The 21,024-nt window shown below is 42.2% G+C and overlaps 1 protein-coding gene across 1 annotated transcript; it reads left to right on the top strand.

Annotated features, from left to right (window-relative positions):
• Nucleotides 1–764: 764 nt before the first annotated feature.
• Nucleotides 765–20,774, top strand: Cybrd1 (cytochrome b reductase 1). The gene is made up of 4 exons (XM_090342647.1): nucleotides 765–1,048; nucleotides 16,827–17,035; nucleotides 17,884–18,038; nucleotides 20,279–20,774. Exons 1-4 carry the CDS (start codon nucleotides 856–858, stop codon nucleotides 20,580–20,582), a joined length of 861 nt encoding a protein of 286 aa, XP_090198773.1. The 5' UTR covers nucleotides 765–855; the 3' UTR covers nucleotides 20,583–20,774.
• The last annotated feature ends 250 nt before the right edge of the window (nucleotides 20,775–21,024 follow it).

Below are 21,024 nucleotides of genomic sequence, written 5' to 3'. Positions count from 1 at the left end.
AAACAATATATCAGATAATAAGGTAAAATACTGTAACAATATGAGATAACCAAGGACAGCAAAAGAGATGAGAGATAACATAGTACATTTAAGTCCATTTTATCTCGCTTCATAGGCAAAGTCCAAGAGGTGTTTGTCTTCTTTCTTGCAACAGGGACAAATGGTTTCCTGTGGGTAAAGCAAGGCCATCTTGTTCCTCCTTGACTCTTCCTTGGGGCACCAGAGCCAATCTTCTAGGAGCGACGCTCAGAAGGCTTTTTTTTTTTTTTTTTTTTTTTTTTTTTTTTTTTTTTTTGTGGATCATGGGGCTTGAACTCAGCCTGGGCGCAGTCCCTACCCTTGAGCCAAGCCTCACTTCCCGTTTTCTAGAAATTAATCGGAGATAAGAGCCTCAGGTCCTTCTGTGCCTGGGCTGGCTTTGAACCTTGATCCTCAGATCTCAGCCTCCTAAGTAGCTAGGATGACAATCGTGAGTCGTGGCTCAGGAGGCTTCTTTTAGCAAAAGCCCACCCATCTCTTTTAATAACCAAGAGCCTGCCCACTGCCCTCCGGGCGAACGAGGAAGACGCAGTTCCTCCGCGGAACTGTCTCTGAACCGACTGGCTGGACTGCTCCAGTCCTCTGGAGCTCGGATGCTGGCCGAGGCGCGAGGCCGCGTGATCGCAGGGGTGGGGCCCGCCTCGCTGCCCGCCCGGGCCTGCCGCCCACCCCCCGGGAGGCCCCAGCACCCCGCCGGCCGCCCCTAGGCCCCGCCCCGCGGGCGGAGACCGCGCCAAGAAGTCGCCGCCGGGCCCCGCCGTCCAGCCAGTGCCCGGAGGCTGCCCAGGCTGTCACCGCGCGGAGTATGGGGCTCTGATGGCCATGGACGGCTACCGGGGCTTCTTGGGGCTGCTGGTGTCAGCGCTGCTCGTCGGCTTCCTGTGTGTGCTCTTCACCCTCATCTGGGTCCTCCACTACCGGGAGGGGCTCGGCTGGGACGGGAGCGCGCTCGAGTTCAACTGGCACCCAGTGCTCGCGGTGACCGGCTTCGTCTTCGTCCAGGGCATCGGTACTGGCACCTCCCGGGGGCGCGGGCGGGGGCCGGGTGGAGCTCCGATCGGGCTGTGCAGGACGCGCGGTGGCGGGGCTCTGGCTGCGGGGCGGGTCCCCCTGGGTAACCTGGGGCAGCCGGAGGGCTAGCAGGCGTTCGATGCCCGCGGGAGAACGAGCGAACCTGAGACCCGATGCCCAGCTCCGCGCCGGGCGCCCGGGTGGAGCGGGCCCGCCCAGTGAGGGCGCGGAGGATCTGCTCGGGCGAGGCCTTTCCCTGAACTTGAAGATCGGAGAGGGAAGCGGGGGGGGGGGGGGGGGGGAGACGCGGGGGTGAGGACTCGCCTCTTTGGGGCCTTTTAGGGTCGGGGTGACGCCGTGGCGAGCCCAGCATCCTCCGCTCCCAGAGCGCTGAGCTCGGTGGAGCCGGGATAGCTGCCAGCCTCCGAGCGGGCATTGAGCAGCCATCACAGGCACGCGTCGGTCTCCAGCCCAACTTGCTTATGTGGCGGCCCAGAGGAGAAAGTTCCTCCGCAAAGCCTCCTGCGGGGCGGTGGCCCGAACTCGCGGTGGGTGGCGCGTGCTCCGAGGGGTGCCCCTGCGCGGGGCGTCCCGGGGGTGGCTGCGCGCGCGTTCGGCCTGCGGCAGGCCAGCGGCTGCCTGCTGTGGCCGGGACGGGGCTGGGGCGCAGGGGAGCTCCGTCCCCAGAGGTGTTTACCGTCCTGGCGTTGCGCTGGTCACCGTGTCCCGCCCATTTCCTTTGGCCTTTGGATTGAGGAGCCTCAAGCTCCTTCTCCTACTGACCACTGGCCGCAGAGTGAAGCCCAGGCGGTGGCTTTGAACGCGAATTTAGAAAAAGAAAGTCGTGTACTGCGGTTATGTGATGTCCCGGGACTGAGAGGAAAGGAACAGGTTTCCAAAAAAGGATGGCAGCCGGCAGAGGGGGTCTGGCCTGGCCTATGAAAGCTGCCCTTTCGCCATCAGTATTTAACTCCCTCCAAACAAGCAACCAAATGAGAAGCAAGAAGCACTGGCTTCATTCCTAAAGACAAGTCGTTTTGGGCGCCTGCTGTAAACTTGTGCTACAGCTTGCCACAAGCGTGACCCGCTTTCCACAACTCTGGAACATGAGGAAAGGTATTACTAACTGAGATTGGCATCAGGGTTGATCCCTGGCCATTTTTCAAGTCATCTTGTACACATCGCAGCTATGTAGCCACTGTATGAAAATGAGGGGAAAAAGAAGAGACAAAACAAAACAACACGATTTAGGCCCTAAAAACGCAATCACCAGAAGCTGCTTTCCTTCCTGGTGGAGCTCTTTATTTTGATCAGAGCTATTAAAGCACCTTCTGTTATCAAAGCAGTCCAGACAGCCTCCTCCTCTCCTCAGTCCTCCTGCTGCCTCAGCTCCCACCACCAAGAAACCCCAGCGGTTTGGAAGCCTCTGGTACTTGAGGGTTAAGAGGAACACTGGGGCCGGGGAGGGTGGGGAGGGAGGGGGGAGAGAGAGAAGGGGGGCGTTGCTTAACTTAGCAAAGAGGAGATACTTACTAGTGCTTTCCATGTGTTTACCAAGTTCCATGTGAGAGTAAACTGAGGCACACAGGAGATTCGTCCTTTCAGCAATTTTTTTCAGAGATCATTTCTTCGCTTTTTATTACAATATGCTTATTTGCCACCCCGTTGGGATTTTATTTTCGTGGGAGAGGTTTTGTTTTGTGTAAGCCAGGGACTCACTATGGAGTCCTGGCCTCCGCAATGGAGTGCTAAGATTACTATTCTGCACTGCCACATGGCTCCAACTTACTTTTCTAGAGAAGCTTAAAGTTCTAAGTAAACTGAAATTCTTCATTTATGTTAGAGCCCACTCTTAGAAGGTTTTCTAATTTCTCTCAACTGTGGACTTCTTTTGGTCTTTTTATACTTACTTTTGGGTAAAAATATGTATCTGGATATTTTGGAAATTTTTATCAGCTGCTCTTATGCAACCCTTGTTTTTTTTAGACTTAGTCACTATCTTTGTGTTGATGTCTCAACGTTTACTCTGTTACTATTACCCGTCACATTTACTGCTTGGATTCTGGATCTGCAAAGCATTTTAATCACATAGTATATTTAATTGACTTGAGCATGGCTTTTTTTTTCATACATGTAGACACATGCATAGTTTTCTCCAGTGTAAGGAGTAAATACCGAAGGTCCACAATTTTAAATGGGCCTACATTTCTGCTAAGCCCACTGAAGATGAAAATTCACAGCTGAAAGTGCACTTAATACTCCTAAGCCCGTGAACCTCGGAGCTTACAGCACAGTGCATTGTAGAGCAGCAGTGATTGAGTGGTGGAGGCCTTAGACTCATTGCCACTGTCCATACCAAAATCACACTGATCAAAATATGAAGTACAGTCTTCCGTTACAATGACAAAAGCTTGTCACAATGGCTCATCTTATGGCAAATACCATCTATTAGTGACTTTGTAGTCTATAAGAGACAAACTATGTTCAGATAGGCTTCTTACTGTGTGTAATTGCTTTTGGGAGCAGAATGCTTGGCCATGAGATTTCAGATTTCCAATAATGAAAATTACATACTGAAGTTTTTCTGTAACACACAGATACATGCAGATGAGGAAAGAAAGGTTACAGTACTAATACTTTAAGCATGATTTTTTTTCTTTTACAAATGCAATCCAGAAAGCGTACTTGAAACTATGTCAAGAGAAAATACAGGTTATTTGAAACATCTTCAAGAAGTAAGCTTTAAAAAAGCAAGGTTGGGGGCCGGGAGTCTGGCCTAGTGGTAGAGTGCTTGCCTAGCATTCACAAAGACCCGGGTTCGATTCCTCAGTAACCACATACATAGAAAAAAGCTGGAAGCCGGGAGTTTGGCCTGGTGGTAGAGTGCTTGCCCAGCATGCACGAAGACCCGGGTTCGATTCCTTGGTACCACATACGTATCAAAAAGCCAGAAGTGGTGCTGTGGCTCAAGTGGTAGAGCCCTAGCCTTTAGAAAATCCAGGGACAGTGCTCAGGCCCTGAGGTTGGGCCCAGGACTGGCAAAAAAAAAAAAAAAAAAAAAAAAAAGCTGGAAGCGGTGCTGAGGCTCAGGTGGTAGAGCTCTAGCCTTGAGAAAAGTTCAAAGACAGTGCTCAGGCCCAGAACTGGCAAAAAAAAAAAAAAAAAAGCAAGGTTATTTGTAGAAGGCCAATATAACTCTGGCTGTATCTCTCTTTTCCCCATTCTCTATCTTTATCTCTTTTTCTCTTTATCCACCCTCCCACATATTTGGAAGTATATTTTTTCAAGATGTATTTTTCAGACCTGTTGCTCAATCTGGCCTCAATTTCTTGCACTTAAGGTGTTCTGCCTCAGCTTCCCACGTAGCTGAGATGACAGGTATATGTCACTAAGCTCCACTGAATAAAATCTTAAACTAATGGACAATCTAGCTAATAGTCTAAGACTTTAGAAGAGGCTTTGTGCTTCCCTGAAAGGAATGAGTCTCACGAAATTTGTATACTGCTGGGAAATCAGAGAAACTAATTGTAAAGAAGGCCACAGTAAAGACTGAAGCAAATAAATGCTCTCAGAGTCTGTTTGACCTTTTAAAGGGTTCAACAGACTGGAATGTGTTCTTTAGTAAAAGGTAGAAAACTCAGGTGAGCAAAAAGAAGTCCTGGCAATTCTATACTCCTTACTTTCTCACATGAAAAACTCCTTTTGTCCTGTAAACTGAAGGAAGAGAAATTAAATAGCTTAATGACCTCAGATTGGTTTTGTGGGACAATAGAACTAATTCGAGTAACATTTAAAAGGCTAACCAAAAGAAGGACTGAATCTGTTGGTTTGTTTTGCTTTGTTTTTAGACAGTCTTGTTATGTAGGTGCTCCAGGAAGTCATGTTCTCCAAGTGCTAAGATTATAGCTGTGTACTAGCGTACCTTGTTAATTCCAACTTAGTGGAAAAGGCTCTTGGCGTAAAACACAGTAAGAAAGCAAGCAGGAAAAAATAAAAGCCCCAAATACTACTATAGTAGTAGCCTTGGGAGAAATTAAGCCTTAACAACAAACCCTCTGGATCTTAGGGAAGTGAAGGTATTTACAGAGCATAAAGAGACAGCTCAACATTTGGGGAAGATTGGGGGGTGTCGCAGGGGAGGGTCAGGAGGCTGAAGCGGGAAGATTTGAGTTCAAGGGCAGCCTAGGTTACAAAGTGAGACTCTGTCTTAAAATATGTAACAAAACAAAACAACTCCCTACATATTTGTTACCAGTAAAAATATGCAAATCGCTTAATGCAACCAGCAAAGATCTTTTACATGCTATTTTACTTGCTGCTATATTCTTAGTATCTAGAACTGGCATGTGATAGACCAATAATCATTGAATGAGTGATTGTTTCTGTACCATCATCAAACTGTTAGTAACAAAATGTAGCTTTACACCACTCATTTGTGATGTGGAACAATAGCCTTTAAAGGGAACACATCTCTCTACCCCTGTCTCTAGTGATTGTGCTGTTCAGAGGTACAGAAGCAATACAGTCAACCTCAGGAAAAATGGATAGGAGGTAATGAGAAGAGATCTTTACACTAAGAATGTTTCTTGCTCATTAGCATCTGTGCCTCCTTTACTTCCTAAGGGCAGCATTTCACATCAGTTCTCTCTTTCCTTCTGCATTATTAGGTTGCACCCCCCACACACACACATAATTGGATTATTTCCAATATTCTGTGTTTGAAAACTTTTAAAACTGCACACTCTTCACACTGTACCTCTTTCCAAACACTGGGAAAACTGTTGGGTTTCTACTTATCTTGCCACAAAAGTCCTTAAAATAATTGTCAGTGCCTGTAGTCTCCAATTCCTTTCCTCTAGTTATTCTTGACACTTGTCCAGTCAAACTTTCCTCCTCTGCTCCAAAGATTTGCTGCTCTGTAATAATGTCACCAATGGCTTCACATTGCTAAACCCAGGGGACGACAAACAGCAAGACTTATCAGTGTTAGGCAAGTGGAGAAAGAGGGTTTCTACCAAGCATAAAGTGGCGATTCAAAGCAACTCAAGACATATTTTTGTCAGGAGGCTGAGGTAGGAGGATCTGAGTTCAGGGCCAACCTGGGCTATTCAGCAAGACCCTGTTTCATAAAAGCAAAAAACCCAAACCCAAGCCAAACCACTACATTTCTGTTACAAATAAAGGCATTTTGTTCTCTCAATAAGAGAACTAGGGATTCAGTTCTCTTCTTGCTTGACTGAAGACTTCACTCCTCACTTCCTGTCACTCTTCCTCCTAGGAATGCATTCTTCACTTGGGGATTCTGACCATGTCCAGTATGCCCATCTCTCTCGGCTCGTCTCCCTTTCCTGGACACCCTCTGCATGTTTTCCTTCATCAACCTCATTGAGGAAGGTTAGAGCAGCCAAGACTCCTTTCTTTCTGCACTCATTCCCTCATCCACACTCTATCCACTACTCAAAGCACTCTCATACTTGTTTATATAGCCTGGACTTTCCCCTGCACTCCACACCCCCACATCCCATCTGCCTACTCAAAGCTTCTATTTGGATGTGGAATAAACACGTTCAAGTCTCCCCTCCTTCTCCTTCTCTCCCTTTTCTGACAAGATTTGCTGTATAGCCTAGGTTGGCTTTAAAATGTTAGGTAGCTCAGGCTGACCCCAAACTCCCAGTCTCCTTCTTCTGCCTCTCAATTATTAAGATTATAGATGTATACCAACATGTCCCAGTTAAGTCTCAACTTTGTTTTGTGCAGGCACGGGAGCTTGAACACAGGGTCTGGGTGCTATATCTCAGCTTTTTCACTCAAGGATAATACTCCACCACCTAAACCAGCTTCTTCCAATCTCAACTTTTGGTCTTCCTTCTTCACACCTCAGAACCATTTATCCCATCTATTTCAACATTTCAGCAAATAACAATTTGATCTTTCCAGATGTTCAGAACTTATAATCATCCTTGTTCCTCTCTTCTATACTTCTCATTCAATCTATAAGAAGAACTTGTAGATACCAGATTCAAATACAATGTAATCCAAATTAGGAACACTGATTCTTTTAAGTTATTGTTTTCTTCTAGAATGCAGGCTCCCTAAGGAAAGGATTTTGTCTGTTTTCTTCATTGCTGTATCCATAGCTTTACCCAATATGAATAAATGTTCACTGTATATTTGGGGAGTTAAAGCATATTCAGCCTGGCCACTCTGTCTCATACCTTTAATCCCTGCTACTCAGGGGTCTGACATCTGAGTATGATGGCTCAAAGCCAGTCAGGGCAGAAAAACGGAGTGAAACTCTTACTTCCAATTAACCATCAAAAAAACTGTAAGGGGGCCAGGAGTTTGGCCTAGTGGGAGAGTGCTCGCCTAGCATGCACAAAGACCTGGGTTTGATTCCTCGGTACCACATACATAGAAAAAAGCCAGAAGTGGTGCTGAGGCTCAAGTGGTAGAGCTCTAGCCTTGAGAAAGTCCAACAACAGTGCTCAGGCCCTAAGCTCAAGCCCAGAACTGGCAAAAAAAAAGCTGTAAGGGAGGTGTGGCTCAAATGGTAGAGCACCAGCATTGAGCACAAAGCTCAAGAATAGCTTCCAGATCCTGAGTTCAAACCTTAGCACTGTCACGCATCCACAATTTGCTCGATCTTGTAAAGCAGTGGTCTCACCTACAAAACCAGGGTGTTGAAAATAAATAATAGAAGTAGATTCACGTGTAGTGTCTCCTGGATTCAGCTCAACATTCAGATATGAGAGCTGACCAGGGCCCTGTTTGGAACAAGTCAGCTCAGTAGGACTTAGGATAGGAATCAGAGCCCTGAGTACTCTTTCGCGGCAGGCATCCTGGCTTCAGTAGTCCACACAGCCTTCCTATGCCATCCTCTTCCCAGGGGGTAGCTCAGCTACCAGAAGATGAAATCCACCCTGGTAAAATGAGCGTGTGAAACCTCCATGCCCACAGGAACCTTCACTGCAGACTTAGCTCCTGGGATCTCTGCAAGGCATGTGCAGTGGGTTCAATAAGGGGCATCAAAAGAGAAATTCAAAGCAGAATTCTAGGAACCTGAGAATGCGATCTTGTGCAGAAGTGGCATCTTTTCAGATATAGTTAAGGGTCTTAGATGAAAGGAGAAGGAGACTTGAGACACAGACACGCAAAAGGGAAGGCTGAGTGTGGACAGAGACAGAGAGTGGAATGATGTACCTATAAGCCAAGTACCACTAGGAATCATCAGAGCCCTCAGAGCTAAGAGAGAGGGATGTTACGTACCAATTTTGCCAATGTCTTAATTCTGAATTTCTGGCCTGAGAATTTCAAATCTTAGAAAATCAGTTTCTGTTCTTTTAAGCCACCAAGTAGTAATTTCTCCTGGTAGCCCTTATAAACACAAGATCTAGCAATGAGTTCCTGTTGCTCCCCACAAGCCTAAATGGCATTCTCCTCAGCTATTTATAGATTCTTCATTGTTCCCCCAAGCACAAACAGAGTGTGCCAATCAGAGGTGATTTTTGTCATACACAGCACTGCCTAATAACCCTAGTAACAATTGACTTTGTTTAGGAGGACATGCAACCACAGATCAGATGGTTATGCAGCAGGATATAGGAACATACCTGGCTGAGAGATGGAAGCTAAGAGGAACAGGGAGAGGTACTCCTGGCCTTAGAAGACACATCCAGCTTGGTCAACTGGAGAAGAGCTATCTTGGGATACCTCTCCAAGTCTGCCAGATCTTCCCATTTTCCAAGGACAATCTGGATACCTAATTAAAAACTGATCTAGGGGCCAGGAGTTTGGCCTAGCAGTAAAGTGCTTGCCTAGCATGCATGAAGGCCTGGGTTCAATTCCTCGGTATCACATATATAGAAAAGCCAGAAGTGGTGGTGCTGAGGCTCAAGTGGTAGAGCTCTAGCCTTGAGAAATTCCAAGAACAGTGCTCAGTCCCTGAGCTCAAGCCCAAGACTGGCAAAAAACAAACAAACAAACAAACAAAAACCTGTTCCTAACTGACATTATATAAGCAATGAAATTCCCAGAACATCATGCTGATGAAATGAAACATATCTGTGTTCTAGTTTATATTATATTATTTTTATTTTAGGGCCAGGCATAGTGTTTATAATCATAGCTGTTAAAAGGCCAAGATCAGAATGATGTCAATTGAATACCAGCTCAGGGAAGTGTGTGTGTGTGTGTGTGTGGTGTGTGTGTGTGTGTGTGTGTGTGTGTGTGTGTGATCTTAGGCTACAGAGAAGGCTAAATCAGGAAGATCTCAGTTTCAGACTAGCCTAGGGAAAAAGTTGGAAATGATATTTCTATCGAAGAAAACTGAGTACGTTGACACCCATCCCAGCAGGCTGTATAAAATAGATAGATGATGGGCATGCTGCACACATGGGAAAAGAGCGGGAGAGAAGCAGGGAGGGGAGTGGAGGGGAAGGGGGGGAAGAAAGGAAGGGAGATAGAACTTTTTCCTTTAATTATTAACTTGCTTAAAATGTCAAAGCAATTTGTAAACAAGGCTTTGAAATTACTAGGGATTTCAAATGCCTTTTCTAAGTTCGTAATTTGTTCATTCAGCTCCTTTACATATGATCCTATTGACTTAACATATGTAAACTCAACATATGTTTATTATGCACTTTCTGTATGCCAAACAGAAGAGTGATCTGTGTAAGTCAGAAAAGTAATGGGCTGGGAATGTGGCTCAGTGTAGACCGTTTGCCTATCATTCATTCATGCATGAGAAAATAGAAGTAAGAGGCAGGCCCTGTGCACAAGCTGTTCCCATTTGAATTGGATAGAGATAAGCATGACTTCCTTTTTTATAGTGTAGACTATACCATTCCTTAGTATTGGGAACTGGCTGGGATGTTCAGTTCGGCTCCTTATCTAAGAGCTCAAATGCCTGGTAACCAGATGATATCAGAGCCAGTATTATTTCTAATCTCCCCAAAATTGATATAAGGCACACACACAAAAAACTACAGCTGATATTTCTAATACAAAACATGTCTGGATATTTGTTAATGTCTAGCCAATTAATTGATGTTTTTCTCTTTTCATCTATATATTTGATACTAAGTAGATGCTCTTGTGATGATTTCAGTTACTTTAAAGCAATACTTTCTAGTGCAGAGATGCTAAGCCAGTCTTCCAGACTGATTTCCCAGAGGGGTTCAGTTTCATGACACTCCCACATTTTTCAAAGTCTCATTCTCCTTAACAGCCACTTCAGGAATTTAGAGTGGGCTTCTGCTTTTTCATTTAAACTTGAGTTCTTTTGGATAGAATCTGGTAAACTTTTGAGTACATTAGGAAAGGAATTTCAAAAATAGAGAATCATGTTCTGAACATCTATCAAGTAGGACAAAAATCATACTTTATTCAAGGGGGAAGAAAAGTATAATAATATTGATGTGTGCTTTAAAATTCCATTGCACTTCAAGCTCAACTTATTCTCATTTTAAAATTTATTTAAAGCTGTTAGGGGCATGTACAGAATACTTTTTATTTACTTAATTGTATGTAAACAATTACTTGGCTCAGTAGTACTATTTGTCTTGAGTTTTTTTATTTGTACATTTTAAAAGAGAATCTCTGGGGTTGGATATGTGTCTCAGGTGGTAGAGTGCCAGTCAATGAGTAAAAGCAGCAGAGAGTTCAAGTCCCAGGCTAGGACAAAAAAAAAATCAAGATCTCTGTTCTAATAAGACTTGTAAGTATGTGAGGTGATGGATATGTTAAATAGTTTGGTATGGCCATTTCACAGTATAAACATCAATCACAACATCTTGTTATATACCATGATTTTTAATGATTCATTACTTTTTAATAAATTAATCTGAGAATATATTTAAAGTGAATCTGCTCATTTGCTAGGATTACTGAATGTGTTACTCTGCTTTACTGAGATTTAGTTTTTACACATACTTAACTGAATTTCCACTCTGTGCAGGCCCCAGAATAACCTCTGGGGAATGGTAATGAACAAAATAGAGACTTTTCCACAGAAAGAAGTAGAGTCATGTGATGTACACGACAGAGCATATTTCCTGCGAGCATTCCATCCCTTGCTTATTCCTACTTTGACAGACTCTAGCTTTGCATTTCCTGCTGAAAGATAAAGATAAGAGGACAGTTGTATAATATATGGATGGAAAGCTGGTGTAAAACCAGAGAGTTCAACTTTGAGAACGTTTTCTTATATTTTTTCATAAGTCAATTCAAATTTGGATTGCTCTAATGTTTTTCCTCATTGTCCAGAGAGTCAGTACACACAGATATTAAATTCTTCCTTTTTCCTGTCTTCCCTTCTTTTCTTTGAAATTCATTACCCTAATATGCCCCACCACTAGTAACTTTTCCTTCAATTTTTTTTTTCCCAGTCCTGGGCCTTGAACTCAGTGCCTGAGCACCGTCCTTGGGCTTTCTCTAGGCTAGAGCTCTACCACAGCACCACTTCGGCTTTTTTCTATGTATATGGTACCAAGGAATCCAAGCCAGGTCTTCATGCATGCTAGGCAAGCACTCTACCACTAGGCCAAACTCCTCCCCCCTCCCTTCAAAAGGTTTTTAAGTGTATTTTTTTTTCTTGGTCAGTCATGGGACTTGAACTCTGGGCCTAGGGACTGTCCATGAGCTCTTCAGCAAAAGGCTACTGCCCTTGAGCCACAGTGCCACTTCTTTAAGAGTATTTTTGACAGAGGAATTCATGTTTCTCCTCATTTTCTGGGGGAAATGGTCTTTCCAATTAAAATCTCCAACAGAAAACCCTTGTGTTTGTCACAAGTAGCTACTTTATGCCATTTCTCCTCCTTGTTGGCTTAGGAGATCTTCCTGTTAACTGAACCTCAGGAATGGGGTCGAGGTAAGTGCCAAGCCAGAGAGCAAGAAATATTTAAATTCCATTCTTCAGGCAGTTTTTATAAGTATTGAGAATAGCTTTTTTGTTTAAGAAATGTGGTCTGATTTGTTAGGCTTGCCTGTTTTTCCTGAAAGCCACCATATTTTGGTTATTTATACAGTTTTTTTTAAAACCCTGCAAAGAGATTATGCACATGTGGCCTTTTACAGAGATTCTTCATTTATCCAAGAGAGCATTTGAAGCATATTCAGCCAGGCAGCAGAACCTCTGCATGTAGCCAGGCCTCCCTAGCAAGCAAGCAAGCTCTCAGGTCGCCACAGCTGCCTGGTAAGGAGTGAAAACCAATTGACCACTATTATTGCAAGCTTATGAAAACATTGTTTCCATTTTAAAAGTAGAGTAAACTCACCTACACAGGAAAAAAAAAACCAATATAATAGATCCCCATGTCCTCACACCACTCAGATTTAGTAGATTTTAAAATATGGAGCAACTAAAATGTTTCAGCTGGAACTTAGAGCTGGTGGGAATCAAGCATAAGGCAGGAGAATAAATGAGGTGGAGGTAGGTGCTCTAACCTGAGAAGAAATAAGAGATGGGGGAAAGAATGCACAGAGACTCAGTGCCTCAAAAACTGTAATTGTGTGCATTTTGCATCAGAAGCAAGCACCTCTCCTGATCTTGAGTCTCTAATGGCTTCCTCTTATAGAAACAGAATAATAATCAGTGTTTTGTTACTGACCCCAATCGTGGAAAGAATAGATCACTTCTGTTTATGCTGCTGCTAGAGAAGGGAAGCTTGTTAGTTCCACAATGAATTTGAAAAATGCTTGCTACTCAAGAAGCTCCTTGAGCTGGCCCAGGAGTTCAAGAGTAGCCTGACATCATAGCAAGATGAAACAAAAACCTACATTTGCATGTATTTTAGAAATGTGAAAATCAAATTTTGTTACTCCCAAGGGGGAGATTTGTTTTATGAGAATTTAGTAATAAAAAACATCTTCATTAGCATCACAGCCACCAAATTGGCAAGACCGCTGTCTTTGAACTGTTGGACCCAATTTTTGTAAGTAAAAACTTTCTTGAAGAACAACATGCAGAAAAGTACATAAATCTAAGTGATAGGCTATTATAACAAGGATATATCTGAGTATACAGATCAAGAAACAACATTCCAAACACCCAGATTCCTCTAATTCCTTTTAGTCATAGTAACTACTCATTTTAAAATAAGATTTTTATTCATTTACTTTTATTTTTTAAATTTAACTTAATTGTTTTTGTCAGTCATGGGGCTTGAACTCACAGCCTGGACACTGTCTCTGACATCTTTTGCTCAAGGCTATTGCTCTACCACTTGGAGCCACTGTATCACTTTCAGTTTTCTGGTGGTTAATTGGAGATAAGAGTCTCACAGATTTTCCTACCCGGGCTGGCTTTGAACTGTGATCCTGAGATCTCAGCCTCCTGAGTAGCTAGGAGGCTAGTATTATTTTTGGATCCTCAAGTCTTGATCCCCCTGCCTGAGTCTCCCACGTACTGGGATTGTGGGAATGTACAGCCACACCTGGCTTGTTTTTCAATGTTTTTTTCTGGTCCTAGAGCTCCAACTCAGGGCCTGGATACTGTCTCTGAGCTATTTTAAGACTAACACTTTACCGCTTGGGCTGGCTTTGAACCACCATCCTCAGAAGTTCTAGTCCAGAGTAACTAAAATTACTGGTATGAACTAACAGTACCAGGCTGGAATTTTTTTTGATGTAATCTATGTAGGGGAGAAAAATCTGTATGGTTTATTGTTCATAATTTCCTTTTCTAGTAAACACAAGTTCTTCCTTTTTTCTGTCGGTATTCAGATTTATTCATCTTCTCACAGGTGCTTGGTTGATAAGATGGTAATGACTCACAATTCTCTTGCCTCAGTCTCTAGAGAGGCTGGGATTATAGTTTGCATCATCATATCTAGCTACTAATATTTTAGATCACTAATTAAGGTTAAGTGAGCTGTGTCTCTCAGCCTTAGCTTTTCCTCTAGACAGTGATAGTAATAATTGTACCTTTCTTGGGGAGTTGGGGTGAAATAAAAATGCAAGCACGTAAAGCACTAAGCATGTTGTTGTTACCTGCCAATTTATTTCTTGCCAGTCCTTGGACTTTCTCAAAGCTAGCAGTTTACCACTTGAGCTACAGTACTAGACCACACACAGCCCACTAGCAAAGATTGTGTGTGTGTGTGTGTGTGTGTGTGTGTGTGAGAGAGAGAGAGAGAGAGAGAGAGAGAGAGAGAGAGAGAGGGGGGGGAGAAGAGAGAGAGAGAGAGAGAGAGAGAGAGAGAGAGAGAGAGAGAGAGAGAGAGAGAGAGAGAGAGAGAGGAAAGAGAGAAATGAGATTAAACCAAGAGCAGGAAGATGATATATGTCTTTGCTTACTGACACCATTTGCAAGGGGTCCCCACATTGTGAATAAAAGGTCACTAGGTAGTGGCATTTGGTTTCTCTAAAAAGTAGATTATTTCACAGGACATGCTGCTGAGAGAAAAATCATGAGGAGGGTAAAGCAGTGTTTGAATTGTTGTCAGTTTGTTTTCTACGTTTTGATTGGTTTCAAGAAAGTACTTCCAATTCATTTATTAAAAAAAAATTTGGACTGGGATGTGGCTTACTGGTAAAGTGCTTGCCTAGCATGCACAAAGCTCCAGGTTTGATCCCTCGGTACCACATAAACAGAAAAGGCTGGAAGTAGTACTATGGCTCAAATGGTGCAGTACTAGCCTTGCGCAAAAGAAACACAGGGACAGTGCCCAGGCCCTTAGTCCAAGCCCCAGAACTGGCAACAACAAAAAAAATGTGGCTCCATTCCTTGACTCATGCATAGAACCCTAGCTACTCCAGAGATGTAGATCTGGAGTGGTTTCTGTTCAAGCAAAGGCATTTGTATAGGAATTGGTTCAGTCTATGAAAAACCTTCACAAGACCTTGTCTTAACAAATAAGCTGGATATGATGCATAAGCCTATGATTACAGCTATTTGTATACCACAAGTAGAAGGATTGCTCTCTGAAGCTAGTCCCAGGTAAAAGTGAGACCATCTCTGAAAAAGCACTAAAGCAAAGAGGACTCAAAGAGGTTCTGAGTTCAGACCCTAGCATAATCACCCCCACCCCCATACACAAAGTCATAGGTCATGCACACACAAATAAATAAAACTGGTAAAAGCTGAATTAGGTCAGTGGATTACACTGTTGCCAGTTTTCTGGTTGTGATGTACTATAATCATGGTGAAAAGTGTATGAGATCTTTGTAAATCTACAAATACCTCAAAATATGAATTTAATTAGAACACTTATGGAACTATATGCCTAGAACCTGAGATTGTCTTACAATCTGGGGCTAGGGAGGGATAGCAAGGCACAATGTGCTCAGAGATCAAATAAGACAGGGCCTCGAGATAGCTTGAAAAGTGTCCTGTTTCTTATACTGCAATAAATTTTATAAGGATACCAGAGTCATGGGCTTGAAAACAGAAATGCTTTAATCAAGTCTCCAATCTTCCAGGAGTATAATCACAAGCACTTATATGGTATCCACATAAACACTGAAATTAGTAAGATAGCAATCCCTCAGATTTAGGGTTAAGTGCAAGGAAAACTTTCTGGATGACGAGCAGCCAAAAACTGGAATGAGAACAAAGACTAGGAGCAATGAAATCTTGTGCTGAAAACCTGGTTTAAAGAGGCCGACTTCACATCTGCATGTGTTCCTGCCCAAGAAGGGAATTAACTGCTCCCTTGCTTTCAAGATCCTAAGTTTTAATCACTTTTTAATCGTCTTTGATACAGTCAGGAAACTTTTCATTAACATTAACTAGAATGTAGCAATGTACATGACACACTGATAGAGTGGAATCTCTCTTCCAAGAAAGTATTCTTTACATTTTTTTCAACCTGCCACAATTCCAAATATTTTAATTTTCTGGGGTAGGGAGTCATGACTTAAGTAGTAGAGTGTTTGTTTAGCAATAGTGAGAGACCTTGAGTTCAAACCTTAGTACTGCCAAAACAAAAACAACAAAAAACAGAATAATACATTTTGCCTGACATGAATCCATAGATGGGCAGAATAAGAACCGGATATTATCTTCAGACTAGGAATTAATTTCATGTTATTTAAAGTGATCATATAATCGATTGCCTGAATTAGGACACTTAATTTTTAAAGGCTTTTTTTCTTAAAGTTTGATCTACAAGCAGAAAAGTGTACATAGAAATGTACCCAATTCTTAGCCAGATGCAATGGCTCACGCCTGTAATCCTAGCTACTCAGGAGGCTGAGATCTGAGGATCAAGGTTCAAAGCCAGCCTGGGCACAAAAGGACCTGAGACTCTTATCTCCAATTAACCTCTAGAAAACGGGAAGTGGGGCTTGGCTCAAAGGTAGGGTGGTAGCCTTGAACTGAAGAGCTCAGGGACAGCACTCAGGCTGAGTTCAAGCTCTATGACCCACCAAAAAAAAAAAGAAAAAGAAAGAAATGTACCCAATTCTGATTACTGATTATTCACTGTCTTTGTGGTGTATTATTTCATAGCATGAATATGTCATAATTTATTCATTTTATGAATGATGAGCATTCAGGAAGTTTCTGGGTTTGGCTACTGTATCTGGTACTGTTTGCAATATTCTACAATGAGTATTGTATTGAATATTCAAAAGCACTTCTGGACTGCATATGTATATCTTTTGGTGGAAAATGTACCTATTTCCTAGGAGTGAAACGAAAGCCCAAGGGGTAACTGGGATAGCAAGGAGAAGCAGAAGCCAAGAGAAAGGGTTTAAAGAACAATGTGTCCATCAGATCAGATTGCTTTGTGGTGGTGTTGTTAGTTTTTTTTTAATAACACATTCTGTCTCCTTAGCCATCATCGTATACAGACTACCATGGACCTGGAAATGCAGCAAGCTCCTGATGAAATCCATCCATGCAGGGTTGAACACCGTGGCAGCCATTCTTGCCATCATCTCTGTGGTGGCCGTGTTTGATAACCACAGCGCCAAGAATATCCCCCATTTGTACAGCCTGCACAGCTGGGTTGGCCTGACTGTTCTCATACTGTATGTCTTACAGGTCAGTGTCCCCGTGTGTTTATGAGTGACATACAAAACGTAAATCTAGGGGCCAGGAGTTTGTCCTATGGTAGAGTGCTTGCCTAGCATGCACAAAGACCCGGGTTCAATTCTTCGGTACCACATACATAGAGAAAAGCTGGAAGTGGTGCTGAGGCTCAAGTGGTAGAGCTCTAGCCTTGAGAAAGTCCAAGGACAGTGGTCAGGCCCTGAGTTCAAGTTCAGGACTGGCAAAAAAAGAAAAAAGTAAATCTGAAGATGTTTTCTAAGCATGTGTGACATTTGTTTCCATTATAACTTTTTCATTTTCCCCTAGAAAAATTGCACTCAAACTGTAAATTTAGTCTATAAGCTTCATATGAGTGTGGTCCTTATTTAAGTAATATACTACATGTATGACATTCCAAATTATTTTAAATCTGCACAAAGAAACCTGTTGAAACTCTTTTGTGAAGGGAGAAAGAGAGAATAGAGAGAGTGATGGGTATGTGTATGAGATTTATTATAAATAAATGAGATATTATAAATGTTCTGTTGAAATGTAGTAATAAAATTCTACTCTGTATTACGGTTGTAAGCTAATTTAAGAAGAAAAGGACACATTGCTAAGGAAAAGGCAAGATTCAGAATACTAAGTATTGGTCCAGGAATGTTCTGGAAGGATATGAGGGGTGATTATCATAAAGGCTACCTTTGGATAACTAGAATTGGATTAAGGAAACTTAATCTTCCTTTTATGCCTCTTAGTTCAATATGATACTATATTTTTCATCTAATGCTTTGATAATAAGATTTTAAAATTTGTTAAAATTTGAAATTAAGTGATAACTTTCACACTTTTGTGTTTAGCTTGTCCTAGGTTTCTTCATCTTTCTGCTTCCTTGGACTCCACTTTCTCTGCGAGCACTGGTTATGCCCATACATGTGTATTCTGGACTCCTCCTCTTCGGAACGGTGATTGCAACAGTCCTTATGGGAGTGACAGAGAAACTAATTTTTGCCCTGTGAGTTGCATGGTCGTTTCATCATCTTTAAGCTCTAAAATGTTAAACACTTGTTCATCGGAGAGTAGAGTAGAAATGTAACAACGTTTTTAATATTCAAAAATGTAAACTTAGAATGTTTATTTTAAAACAATTTGGAATGTCATACATGTAGTATATTACTTAAGCAAGGACCCCATTCACAAAACAGCCATTGAGATTACACATTTCCTTTTAATTGCGTTGATGGGTGTGTTTTATACTGATTATATTTATAAGGTACATACATTTTTAGAAATTTTTATTGTTATTATTAAAGTAACCCCTCTGTATACAAGTTGTATGTATGTTTTCAACGTAGTGTCTACTGAGTACCACTGCTGTATTTGTTCACCTTTTGTCCCTGCATTTCTGTGTATTTTTTTGGTACATACATTTTCATTTCATCTTTTTTCAGTTTTAAGGGATATAAGTCTTCAAGGTATTAAATTTTTTCACACTTGATTTTAGTAATTTTATCACTGTTAATTATAATCTTGTAATTATAATACTAGATTTAGTGTAAATTATACTATAATTTATCTATTTCCTTCATATCAAACTTTAAAGGAATTTATATTAGAGCTGTACCAATGTGCATTCTAAGCAGATAAATTCAGCAGTGTGCCAGAGGCTCATGATGTCTCCAATCCTAGCTACTCAGGAGGTTGAGATCTGAGGATCTTGGTGTGAAGTCTGCCAAGCCAGAAAAAAAAATCCCCAAAACACTTATTTAAAAATAACCAGCTGGGCATGGTGGCCCATGCCTGTAATCCTAGCTACTCAGGAGGCTGAGATCTGACGATCAAGGTTCAAAGTCAGTCTGGGCACAAAAGGACCTGAGACTCTTATCTCCAGTTAACCTCTAGAAAATGCGAAGTGGGGCTTGGCTCAAGGGTAGGGCAGTAGGCTTGAGCTGAAGAGCTCAGGGACAGCGCCCAGGCCAGACTTCAAGCCCCATGACCCACCAAAAAAAAAAAAAAAAGCCAGCAAAAATTCAGAAGTGAGGTATAGCTCAAGTGGTAGAATGCCAGCCTTGAACAAAAAATTCTAAGTAAGGCCAGGCGTGGTGGCTCATGCCTGGAATCCTAGCTACTCAGGAGGCTGAGATCTGAGGCTCAAGGTTCAAAGCCAGCCTGGGCCCAAAGGATCTGAGACTCTTATCTCCAATTAACCTCTAGAAAATGGGAAGTAGGGCTGTGGCTCAAGGGTAGGATGGTAGCTTTGAGCTGAAGAGCTCAGAGACAGCACCCAGACCCAGAGTTCAAGCCCCATGACCCACACACACAAAAAAATGCTAAGCAAGAGTTCTGAGCCCTGAGTTCAAGCTGCCCCGTACTTGCATGCACACACACACACACACACACACACACACAATTCAACAGTGTGCTGTATGTTTCCTATTATCTTTTTTTGTTTGTTTGTTTGTTTTTGTTTTATTTTTTTATTGTAATTAGTAAAAGGGTTACATGATATTTGCCAGATAGAAGGTGCATTAATTCACATACATTGGTACCCGTTTCCCTCCCCCCCCACACCCCCCACCCGTCTTGGTTTTCCCCCCTTCCCTATCTAATTTCAAATATCCAAATACAAATAAATTCAATATATCAGATAACTAAGTGAGATACTATACCAATATGAGATAACCAAGGTACAGCAAAGGAGATGAGAGACAACATAGTACATTAAGGACAACAATCATTCATTATATGGCTTTTGTTTCACTATCCTGGAGGTCCTTTCAATTAGCTTCACATTATATGTCCTTATGTATCAAGATTTTGCTCTATTGCAAATCTCTGCTAGTAGAGCCCAAGGTTTCTACTGATTATGACGAATGAGGGAAACCATTGAGCCTAAGTTCCTTTGAGTCTGGCTTACTTCACTTAAAATGATTTTTTCTAAGTCTTTCCATTTCCTAACAAATGGGGCGATGTCATTCTTTCTGACAGCAGCATAGAATTCCATTGTGTACAAATACCACAACTTGTTGATCCACTCATCAACTGAGGGACATCTAGGTTGGTTCCATATCTTTGCTATGGTAAATAGTGCTGCAATGAACATTGTTGTGCTAGTGGGTTTAGTATGTCCTTGTTTCTGGGTGGTTGGGTAAATGCCAAGTAGTGGAATTGCTGGGTCATAGGGGAGTTCTATGTTTAGCCTTTTTTTTACCTTATTTGTAATTGGAAACACATTCTCTCTCTCTTTTCGAATAGGAAAAACCCTCCATACCATACGTTCCCACCAGAAGGTGTTTTTACAAACACTCTTGGTCTTCTGATTGTGGTGTTTGGAGCCCTCATTTTTTGGATAGCCACCAGACCACAGTGGAAACGTCCAAAGGAACCAGATTCTATCCTGCTTCAGCCAAATGGAGGCCCTGCAGAAGGAATGGAAGGTGCCATCGCCATAAGCTCTGGAAACAACCTGGACAAATCTGATTCAGAGTTAAACAGTGAGGCAGTAGCCAGGAAAAGAAACCTGGGCCTTGACGAGCCTGGCCAGAGATCCACCATGTAAAATGTTAAGGTGATATAGCTGTGTAACCAGCTCTAATGTTTCGCTCCTTCTTAGTCATAGATGATTGACCTACAATGTCAATGTTGTAATCATCAAGAAAGAGTTAGTTCTTGGGGTTCTAGTCACTGTGGCCTATGAACTAACCTGAACTGGAAAGGACATTATCAATATAAAAATGATAGCAGACTTTAATTGTGTTTCTTATCTCTTTTGTGTTGACCTTGCATAGAATCAGTGAACAAAATGTGTCTACTGATTAGTTGATTTGATGAACTGGCAACATCCCTGGCCTTTAGTCATGCAATCATTTCTTGTTAGTTCTAAGAGCCCAGAAGTTTCAAAACTAAAGTACTTAAGTTTTGAAATTTCATCAACAATATCTGGGTTTAGATCTTTGAGTTTCCAGATAGTATAACTAGAGTATAGAGAAAACCTAGGAAAA

Source organism: Megascapheus bottae, chromosome 12 (genome assembly GCF_031878675.1).
Source record: "Megascapheus bottae isolate mThoBot1 chromosome 12, mThoBot2.hap1, whole genome shotgun sequence".
Lineage (NCBI taxonomy): Eukaryota > Metazoa > Chordata > Mammalia > Rodentia > Geomyidae > Megascapheus > Megascapheus bottae.
Note: the sequence above shows the minus strand (reverse complement) of the source record. Positions and strands in the feature narration are given on the sequence as shown.

Excerpts from the sequence above, each read along its gene's own strand:
- Cybrd1 (XM_090342647.1), top strand. The coding sequence starts at position 856 with ATGGCCATGGACGGCTACCGGGGCTTCTTGGGGCTGCTGGTGTCAGCG. Across the intron at positions 1,049-16,826 it reads CGTCTTCGTCCAGGGCATCG|CCATCATCGTATACAGACTA; the intron begins GTACTGGCACCT and ends CTGTCTCCTTAG. Across the intron at positions 17,036-17,883 it reads TCATACTGTATGTCTTACAG|CTTGTCCTAGGTTTCTTCAT; the intron begins GTCAGTGTCCCC and ends TTTTGTGTTTAG.